We start from the raw sequence: 9,795 nt of genomic DNA on the forward strand, positions 1-9,795 counted from the left end.
CTGAATAAAATGTCCAAACCAAAGTCTTTATTTCTTCATTGGCAATGCACAGAATAACTGTACTGTTGGTGCTCATTAATGTTCACCTGTAGTGGAGGGAAATTACAACAATGATCATATAAGTAATTATATTTTTGCAAAATGAAAAACTAAAGTGAGAGGAGTAAAAAGTCGTAAAAATGAATGCTGTTAATGTATCTACGGAGTTGGACACCACAATGTGAAAGAGCCTTCTTTTTTGCAGGTTTCACTGAATCTGACAGCACCACCTGGTGGACAAACCTTAAAAATGCAGTCTCCACAGCACTGGATACAGCAGTATCTGCTGTTTGGGTTGTTACACAATTAATAGCATCCTGGTGATAAAAAGGAATGTAGACGTTATTATTAAAAGTAATTTAATTGACAGGTAAATCACAACAGTCACAACACTTAAAGTGATTGTGACAATTTTGGATAAACATGACGGACTCGATCACTACATAAATATAAATTTCTCTTATGAGTCATTCTCCTCAGTTAAACATGATCTTCATGTGTCATTTCCTGGAAAAGTGTTTTGCAAAACTTCTGCTATAAGAGCATTTTGCAATAACAGAGAAAATCTGGAAACGGCAAGATGGACTCGCTCTCACTGTTGGTAATCTGTCTTTTTTATCTCACACAGGCAGCAAGTGGACATCATCCAACTGGTAATTAAACAAACATATAACACCTATAAATATATATACACATGATGTAATATATTCACACGCGGTACCTTGTAAAACCCTCTTGGACATGGCTTGATTTCATCCTTTCTGATTGTTTTCTAACCCACGAGGCACCGTTATGAGACAAAACTTGTTGGTGTCACAGAAAAATAATTAGTCAGTGGTTACTGATTTTTTTTTTACCTTATATTGTATCATAGCAAAATAACCATAATAAAAATAACTCACAAAATAATTGTGATCTCAGATATTCACTCAGTCCTTTGTGAACTGCTCACATGTACACAAGTGTTACAGTTTTCATTTTATGGCATATATAGATTTTAAGAAATCTTTTTCATTTAAAAAAAATGCATTTTTCTGTAATTTTCTTCAGGGAACCCTTTGCTAATGGTCGCTGTAGAAGGAGATAATGTTACTTTGCCATGTGGTATCCCTTCTATCAAAACCTGTTCTTCTATCAGCTGGGACGTGAGTGCAGAATTTAATTTAACTGATGAGATTATAAAGAAAGAAAAACCGACAGCTCCAAGCAGCCACAGGTATCGCCTGCTCAAAGACTGCTCTCTGCAGATTACTCAGCTGGTGCTCAATGACGCACGGCTTTACACGTGTAAGAGTGGAACGCTCAAGTCAAGTGTTTCACTTCGAATTCTTTGCAGTAAGTATTTTTGCTTCACACCTTCTTTTTGTTTTTTTTGTTTTACATACAGAAATAGTAAACAAAAATATCACAATGCTCACTTTTTTTTATCCACCAGTTACTGAAAGGTCACTTCCTGCAAATGACAAAAAGATGGAGCTTCATTGTTACCTCAGTACATATAAAGGAGCTGACCCCTGTTTCAACCGCAAAGAGCTTCATATCAACTGGAGCTCTGAGGATGATACACCAATAAATGGAAGCAGATTTGTAATTGAACATCCACGTAATTGCTTCTCTAAACTGATCATTGATACAAAATCGACAGACCACCACAGAAAATGGAGATGTCATCTAACTCAGAATGACCTTGTTAAAGCCACCATCAGTTATACGACAACAGTAAAAGGTGCTACACAGCCTGTACACAAAATGAAAGATGTTGCTCAGTACGTACAAAGTGTGACCAGTTCTCCCTTTTCCCCAGATGGACTAGAGGAAGTGTTTGCCACAGTGGGTGAGTCAGTACTATTGAATTGTGGCAACACTTCCTCTCCTGATATGAAGTGGACTTTGCGTGAAAAGCAACTGAGAGATGCTAGCTCACCTGATAATGGCCAAATAAAAGCATCACATGTTAATCAAGATTCCTCTCTGGTCATTAGCAGACTGAGCTCACTGCATGCTGGAGACTACCAGTGTTCACACTCCACTGATAAAAAAGATGTGCTCAATAAATTCAGGCTGCATACCCTTGATGGTAAGTATTAAAACTTTGTAGATGCAAGTGTATATATATACACATACAAATATGAGAGAGAAAGAGAGAGAGATGGAGAGATGGAGAGATAGCTATCGATATCTGATGTTTCATCTCTCATGTTCTACATTTTTACAGTAACTGCAATGCCTGCAGGGCTCAGAGGAGAGAATCTCACCTTGACCTGTGCACTTACCTGTGCCACAGAATGTGAAAATGACTTTGAATTAACTTGGTCAGGAAGTGCCCACAAAGGTTGGCAGAGTGAATTAATGAATATCAATAATACTCTGATAAAGAAGTTATTTCTCCCAGAGTCATCAGTGCGATCATACGAAGATATAACATGCTCTGTGCACAGAGAGGGCGCTCGGGTGGCATCAAAAAAGTGGCGTGCCGTTGACCGTAAGCATGAATTACTTTACTGTTGCCTTGTCTGCTGAATGCACCTTCTATTCATGACCAAACTGATCAGAAAATTATTCCTTTCCCCAGCTCTGCAAACACCTGCCTGGGTAGGCCTGCCTCTAGTCATCCTGATAGTGGCGGGTGGGCTCTACATTTACACCAAGAGGAAGCGCAACAAGGATGCAGGTACTGAATGTGCTTCAGAAATTACAACCAAACAACAGCTACAACATGAATTACTCTAAGGCTTTGATGGAGATTGAATATTTCCACAATGACCACAATGTTTTCCTTCTTGGTCTGCAGCTAATGATCAGCCCAGTACTGAAATGGTAAGATATCAAAAAACAGGATCATGCCGAGTCAAGCTCACATGTCCTATTTCACTAATGTTGGTGCTCTTCTCCTCAGACTCATGTGTACGAGGTCGTTCAGGATGATCGTAATGAGGAACAACAACAGCAACTACATTTAGAAAGAGAAGCAGCCACTGCAACAACCAGTTTTTATGATTTATTACAAGCTGTGAACTAGAGTGAAACCACATGCTATTCTTTGTCTTTATCACAAACTTCAAAATCATCAACAGATGTGGTTTACAAAACCTGTTTGAAAACAGACTTTTTTCTATTTCAAGAAACAGAAATGCACAGTAAATCAGCTCCTCCTTTGCCTTGCTACAGACATGCATGTAAGATTTTAAAGAAATAAAGTTACAAAAACATGATTGGTTACATTATAAGCATGCAAACTTATCTACTTTTGAAAATCCAACCCACACTGCAAGGATGAGATAACTGCAAAGGAGAATCTTCTTCCTTACTTGAAAATATTTATTATTGGACTGCAACAAAGGAGAGAAAAATGTTTTGGTTTCTTTGGTTTTCGTTGTTGTTGGGTTGTTTTTTGTTGACATGATAAGATTTGAACAATTTCATAAAGGAGGCAAAACCTCATACAACTTACAGGTAACTAAGCTTTCATCTGGCATTTGATACAGACTGTTGATTCGCTGGCCTGGAGTATCTGTGAAAAAAGAAAAAGGTTCAAGTCAAGTGTTGAACAGAAAGGCATCACAGTGGCTAAAAAGCGCAGTAAGAAGAGAGTTTGCACTCACTCGTCAAAGGTGCAACAATCTCATATGTAGACATACAATTACCTGAATAACAAGAAAACAGAAATATTTAAACAACTCAACACTACGTAAAGTTAGTGTGACTGCATGACAGTGTGATAAGAATGAAAGAGTTTAAAGTCAGATCAAACCGTTAAAGCGCCTCTGGTGTAACTGTGTGATTCTCTGGGTTTTGCATCTGCGGTACACAACGAGTCCAATCACAGCAGCAATTATGATCATCCCCAAAATGACACAGACCACAACTGCAATTAAAGCATCATTGCTCTCCTCCTTCCTTTGCGACAGAGATATATCATTGGCTTTTGGTGCTAAAGAGAACAAGGCGAAAGTTAAAGCAACAATATAGTGAACATATAATCATAAATATGATTTAATGAATGTGCAAGACAGCAAAGGCAAACAGACCTGGCAGACTCGGAGTTTTTGTTGGAATAACCGGAACCGTTGTGGTCACAAAAGCTTCGTGTGAAAAAACAGGAATCTTACATATTACTTGTGTGTATGTTTGATCATTGCTTTTGACATGTCAAAGAAAAAAATCACTGACCTTGTACTTGTAGATTGGTGTCAAAGCAGCGCTGAGTTTTACCAAGCGTGTAACTGCATGTATACCAGCCACTGTCGCTGGTGTTCACAGACTGGAAAGTCAGAGATGTACCATCAGTTTTGGCTTTGCTGGAGTCGAGTGATTCACGCATGTCTCCTTTCTGGATTGCCCAGGAGATGTTTTGAGGTTCTTGTTGTCCACTTGTCATGTTTACTGGGCAGTTTAACTTGGCAGGCATGCTGGGTGCGGCCTTCACAGGTTCAAGGACTTTGCAGTCTGCAAGATCATAACAAATCATGTGACTCACCAGTGAGATATTTGCTTGCAAAGTAAAGAGAAAGTAGTAAAAAGTTTTACCTTTTATTCTCAAAGATATGTTTTTGGCCGCAACACGGTCCCATCCTTTCCACATTTCACAAGTGTACAGTCCTGCGTCGGATTTTTGAAGTTTTGTCAGAGTTAAGCATTTTTGTCCATTTCCATCAGCTACCCATTTTACACGTTTATACACATCGTTGCTCGGTGTGGGCCATTTAAACATATCCTTCACTTGATTAGGATCTGTAGCAAACTTTGTCACGCTGTATCTGTAGAAGCTGTTTGGATCCGTGTCATTTTGACTGAAACAAGTGAGAGCTACATCTTCTTCTTGAACAGCTAAGATGGGCTCAGTATCTGTTAAGCCAAAAGTTAAATAATGAGTCTAAATGTACTAATACATGCATCGCATTCAAGGAAGCAAGTACCTCATTTTTGCTGGTTAGAAAGTTTACACCAAAATATGCAATATCAGATTAGCAGTATGCATATTTTTAGATTCATGGCATATAATGAAATTGCATTTGTTGTTAAATAATTTTTGGAGCCAAGATGATATACACTGAATAAACCTTTAGTTACTTAATTACAAATGTAGTAAGCATAGTTAAAAAGCGTTTATTTTTATCCAATCAGATCCAGACATTATCTGCAGAACTGCTTACCTCCAAATCCTGATGCGACATTCAACAGAATTAAAGAAAGGTAACCCTGAAGATATAAATGTAACATGTTCTGTGTAATGCAGCTAGTGAAGAGACAAAGATCAGTCACCTCTAGACCTTTTTATTTTCACTTCCTTGAAGTTACATAGAAGTCTCAACTGGAAACTACCATGAGTCTTTTGGATGTTCTTTACCTGATTATGTGATCAACAATACCACAGTGTGGCAAGAACTAGGCATTACATTTGGCCAGTTTTGTGGCCAAGTTGCTTTCTGGGCTCATGTTTAAAGTAAGGAAAAGAAAGTGATAAAGCTGCACTAAAGTTCTCTCCAAACACATTGATCTGACTTATGTGACTGCTTAAACCATTTTACTTCCACCCGTTCCAGTGGAGCTGTTCACTGGTACAGACATTTCACCTTTGAGGTACTTCCAGGTGTAAATGTGCATAACTCTTTCATTTAAATGAATAAAAAGGAACCCACACCCAGAAAAAAAAACTGTGAATAACAAAATATGATGTAATCCAAAAATGCCTCATGAGCAAAAGTTTCCAGACTAGAGCACTAAAGAAAGATCTTATTGCCACATACGTCTTCTTCCTAAAACATAGAATTTTAAATAAGCTGATAGATCACACGTGTGTCCTGCATGCACAGTTCTCCTAAATTATTATCTGTGTCATCAGGTTGGCTTCGTTTTCTGCAGCCTTAAATGTAACAGAGGAACCTCTTCTGTCTAACTGAAACTTTGTCACTTCACTTCCTCTTCTCGTTCAGTTTATAGAAGCATCATCGTAACCTTCCGCCTGTGTTTGTGTTGGTTTCACAGTTTCTCAGCTCTCTTGGCAGAAATGGACTGTGCTCAAGGTTAGTTTGTCTTTCTGTTAGCTTTGGTTGTTAAAGCCACTTTAACCAGCCTGAACAATACAAGACTGAATTTACTTATTTAATCATTCATTTATGTTATTAATTCATCCATTAAACTACCAGTTCTTATTGATTGTTTGTGAGAGTTCTCTCAGGCTGTTGTTGTTCCTAAAATATTGGTTTTTCACAGGTGGTAAAGCATTTGGTCTTCTAAAGTCTCAGCAGGAGGAAAAGCTAAATGGTATCAACGAGGTGAGCTAAACACAGAACTGTCCAAGACGTCGACTGACACCCTGCGATGCTAAATTGTGTATTTATGTCATTATTAGGCTTTTCTCACAGATCCTAAATATGAAGGAGAGGAAGACCTGGCCTCAAAGCTTGAAATGTTTAAAAGTGAGTCTCAAAGGGGGTACCAGTAACACTTCAGTTCATTGTTCAATTGGTGCAAAGTCATAAATTTTGGAATAATAATAATCTTATTGTTTATGTTACAGAGAAATACATGGAGTTTGATCTCAACGACAAAGGGGAAATAGGTAGGACGCCACTAGCCGTGCAGCCCTGAAGTAATTTTTTTTAGCAACATTAAGCAAGTGCTACTTTCAGTAGTGCCTCAGACAAAAACAACAACAAAATAAACCTCTCAGATTAAGCAAGCAGTAATGTTTTTTACTTCATTTTTCTTTTTGCGCACTTGTAATTTTATAGACATAATGGGTTTGAAGAGGATGTTGGAGAAACTTGGATTGGCCAAGACTCACCTGGAACTGAAAAAAATGATGGCAGAGGTGGTTGGAAGTAGCTCAAAAGACACTATCAGCTACAATGACTTCCTCAATATGATGCTGGGAAAGAGAAATGCAATTTTAAAACTGTGAGTATGAAATAAGTTGCTATTCAGAGCATAGCTGTAGACTGCAAGTGGAGGTCAAGGTCAAATAAGGTTATAGTGAGAAGAACTTCCCAAACAACTGAAAAACTGAACTAATACTGGACATCAGAAACCTATACTTGTGAAATTACTGGTTATGTTGAAACTGAGCCTATATATCAAAGTAGTCCTTCAGATATTTTCTGCAGTTTGGTTAACTTGGGGAATGAGTTTCATTTACATGAACACTTTCTTCTCATTTACTTTCACTTTACTTGCTACGTGCACATGCTCTGTAGGTTTGTCGTTTTGTTGTTGGCAGTGGGGTAAAAAGATCCTATCCATCTCACTGTGATAATAACAATTTTACATAAATAAATACTATTCACAATAACAGCTTGCACAGCAACCCATAAGATACATTTACAGATGAGAAGAGTTTTTCTTAGAAGGAATAATAAAAGAAATCTTGTATTTCAATTCCAGCACAGAAGCATTTTCATAAATAAACTGAAACTAAAAAGATCTAGGCCTACCGCTTACCGACAATAGAGAAACAAATGCGTAACGTCTGAGGTTTGCAAGAATGCTTTTTAAAGCATGTAAAATGTCTTGTTTTTATTCAAGGATCTTGATGTTTGAAGGCATGGCAAAGGAAGAAGAGCAGAAAGAAGTTGGACCACCTCGTCGTAAAACCTTTTCAGACCTGCCCTGACCTTCCATCCGAGCTGAATTCTGTCAATAAACCTCCCCCCCCTTCCCCCCGCCTAGATTTTAAAATCAATCAAAGGTAAAGTTGTGAAAAAAATGAAACATGAAGTAAAATGTGCAATTTTCATGAAGAGATGTAAACTAGCCTGCATGTACTAGAACTGTACTGTTCTAGGTGTTTGTTCAAGTACTCTGATAATGTGAAATGTACATGGCAGTGGCAAAATATGTGATCAGTGTGGTTCATGTTAGAAGGTCAACATTTGTGGTTAAACAGTCACGGATCTCATGTTGTGTTTGTTAAAGTGAAAAGATTAAACTGCATTGCATTTTGCTTTTCTGTTTTTAACCCTTATAGCTAAAAGAGCCTAAAAGTAAAAATATTAAACACATGAGATATAACTACAAACAGCTGCTTTTGCTCGCTTTTATTTTATATTCTTTCATATTAATTAAAAAAAAAACAAAATCAAAGGTATGTTTCCATTGCATCTCCTCCATGCATCAAGGTATTTTACAGACAGAGGAGATAGAGGCACACCTCTTAACTATCACATTCAATTTGGGATGCATGACTGACATTATCATAACATTAGCCTACTTGAACTAAGGTGAACCATGTCTCATTTGGATCTGACGTATTACTTCCATTATTGTTGGATTTGATTGTATTTATTTACTATAGTAGTTTAAAAAATTGGGTGTTTCACAATATACAACAGTGTGGCCACTTTTCTTCTAATATAGCAACGTCAGATGTTGATCTTAGAGAACATGGCAAACAAACAAACAACAAAAAGATAATTGTACCGGTAGTAGGCTTATCTCTCCTTCGCTTTCGCCTAATATATGCCGTATGTAGTGATGGCGTGTGTCAAAAAAAATCAACACACTGCTTCAGAAGCACTGTGTCGAAGCTTGATTCGTTTGGCCAGAGTCACGTGATCAGTGACGTCCGAAGCTTCATTTAGAAGCTAACTGCTTCGGTATCTGATTCAATGGTTTATAAGCAGGTGAATCATTCGCGGGATTTGTGGAGTGTTTTGATGGTGACAGATAGCGAACCACTGATCAGATTTGGAGCCAACGAGGAATAGAGGAGGTTCTGTTGTGTGGGAGTATTTTGAGTTGATTTTGGTCAATCGGGTGGGTTTTTCCAGCTTTGTGTTCTGGCTGTTTGCTTTTGTTTTGTGCGTGTTTATTTTATCTGGAAACGGGAAAAACTTAAAATGTCAAAAATCTGCTTTTCATAATATAAATATCATTAAATAACTTTAGAAAAACTTTCATTTGACTCGTAACATTTAATGTTATAAAAAGATATATTTTATTTTAAAAAATAATCTTAAAAATGTTAGTCTACAAAATGTGCAGCAATTTAATTTATTTATTCTCTTTAGCTGATAGTTTGTGAGGCCCAGTTAGACTGTATAACTGCATCTCTACCAGTTTTTCTGCAATCCAGCATCTTCTGTGCCATGTGAAGGGATTTTCCTTAAGGCAGGAGAAATTATCTCCACGAAAAGGAACAGGTTCGGCCATCGCACAGCGGAACAAATTCTCTTCTTAAATAAAAATGAAAAGTGTTACCTTAAATGCATCATGTTTTTAATTTGCAACCTCATAAGCATTTTCCCTTTCCATCTCACAATCAATTCTACCCCCAGGTCAAAAATATGTATAGGAAAATTTCCCTAATATAATATTGTTTATAAATATACCCGTCTAGCGATTAATTGCATAAGTACATGGAGGCAGGACGTCACAACAGAAGCATACTCCATAATGTGCATTATTATATGTATGTTATATGTAACGTGGTATTTTTCAATTATTGTATTTACCAACATCAAGAAGTCACAAGCAAAGAAAGACCACACCATGGTGCATGTTTAAACAAGGAAAGTTTACTGGTCAAAATTATTTATTAAACAAATAAACCACATTTTTTTAACACAAAAAAATACACATTCAAAGCAACACAACAGCAGCCCAATATCAGACAGAATTCCACTCTGTAGAGTGGACAATCATTATGAAGCAGTTGGTTTTATTTTGTGGATTCAAGCTGCTCTTCATATTTTTGGCCACAAGATGTCACCAAAAAGGACTGTGTTGAAAAGCTTCGAGTAACGAACCGTTTTCAGA

At 37.3% G+C, this 9,795-nt stretch overlaps 3 protein-coding genes across 5 annotated transcripts; 2 read left to right on the forward strand and 1 right to left on the reverse strand.

Moving 5' to 3' along the window:
• Positions 1-604: 604 nt before the first annotated feature.
• Positions 605-4,447, forward strand: LOC146564525 (obscurin-like). Of its 2 annotated transcripts, XM_085292394.1 has the most exons (8): positions 605-692; positions 1,090-1,374; positions 1,475-1,765; positions 1,844-2,116; positions 2,255-2,521; positions 2,612-2,710; positions 2,831-2,856; positions 2,936-4,447. In XM_085292394.1, exons 1-8 carry the CDS (start codon positions 620-622, stop codon positions 3,056-3,058), a joined length of 1,437 nt encoding a protein of 478 aa, XP_085148520.1. In that variant the 5' UTR covers positions 605-619; the 3' UTR covers positions 3,059-4,447. The 2 variants fall into 2 exon arrangements, with proteins under 2 accessions (XP_085148520.1, XP_085148519.1); XM_085292393.1 differs by having other exon boundaries at positions 1,475-2,116.
• On the reverse strand, positions 3,031-5,322 carry LOC146564526 (uncharacterized). Of its 2 annotated transcripts, XM_085292396.1 has the most exons (8): positions 5,193-5,322; positions 4,567-4,884; positions 4,210-4,485; positions 4,068-4,121; positions 3,791-3,970; positions 3,642-3,683; positions 3,491-3,550; positions 3,031-3,368 (listed from the first exon to the last, which is right to left on the reverse strand). In XM_085292396.1, the coding sequence occupies exons 1-8, from the start codon at positions 5,257-5,259 to the stop codon at positions 3,361-3,363; spliced, it is 1,005 nt and encodes a 334-aa protein (XP_085148522.1). In that variant the 5' UTR covers positions 5,260-5,322; the 3' UTR covers positions 3,031-3,360. The 2 variants fall into 2 exon arrangements, with proteins under 2 accessions (XP_085148522.1, XP_085148521.1); XM_085292395.1 differs by lacking the exon at positions 3,031-3,368 and having other exon boundaries at positions 3,459-3,550.
• Positions 5,323-5,947: 625 nt separating this feature from the next.
• On the forward strand, positions 5,948-9,158 carry LOC146564527 (allograft inflammatory factor 1-like). Its single transcript, XM_085292397.1, has 6 exons — positions 5,948-6,062; positions 6,253-6,314; positions 6,392-6,458; positions 6,560-6,601; positions 6,774-6,939; positions 7,564-9,158. Exons 1-6 carry the CDS (start codon positions 6,047-6,049, stop codon positions 7,649-7,651), a joined length of 441 nt encoding a protein of 146 aa, XP_085148523.1. The 5' UTR covers positions 5,948-6,046; the 3' UTR covers positions 7,652-9,158.
• The last annotated feature ends 637 nt before the right edge of the window (positions 9,159-9,795 follow it).

Source organism: Mchenga conophoros, linkage group LG11 (assembly GCF_057382185.1).
Source record: "Mchenga conophoros isolate Kocher_MC1m ecotype Shallow Benthic linkage group LG11, M_conophoros_male_GT1.1, whole genome shotgun sequence".
In the NCBI taxonomy this organism is placed as follows: domain Eukaryota; kingdom Metazoa; phylum Chordata; class Actinopteri; order Cichliformes; family Cichlidae; genus Mchenga; species Mchenga conophoros.

Excerpts from the sequence above, each read along its gene's own strand:
- LOC146564525 (XM_085292393.1), top strand. The coding sequence starts at position 620 with ATGGACTCGCTCTCACTGTTGGTAATCTGTCTTTTTTATCTCACACAG. Across the intron at positions 2,522-2,611 it reads AAAGTGGCGTGCCGTTGACC|CTCTGCAAACACCTGCCTGG; the intron begins GTAAGCATGAAT and ends TCCTTTCCCCAG. Across the intron at positions 2,711-2,830 it reads GAAGCGCAACAAGGATGCAG|CTAATGATCAGCCCAGTACT; the intron begins GTACTGAATGTG and ends CTTGGTCTGCAG.
- LOC146564526 (XM_085292395.1), bottom strand. The coding sequence starts at position 5,259 with ATGTTACATTTATATCTTCAGGGTTACCTTTCTTTAATTCTGTTGAAT. Across the intron at positions 3,971-4,067 it reads AAAAACTCCGAGTCTGCCAG|CACCAAAAGCCAATGATATA; the intron begins GTCTGTTTGCCT and ends TGTTCTCTTTAG. Across the intron at positions 3,684-3,790 it reads ACACCAGAGGCGCTTTAACG|GTAATTGTATGTCTACATAT; the intron begins GTTTGATCTGAC and ends CTTGTTATTCAG.
- LOC146564527 (XM_085292397.1), top strand. Across the intron at positions 6,315-6,391 it reads AGCTAAATGGTATCAACGAG|GCTTTTCTCACAGATCCTAA; the intron begins GTGAGCTAAACA and ends TGTCATTATTAG. Across the intron at positions 6,940-7,563 it reads AGAAATGCAATTTTAAAACT|GATCTTGATGTTTGAAGGCA; the intron begins GTGAGTATGAAA and ends TTTTTATTCAAG.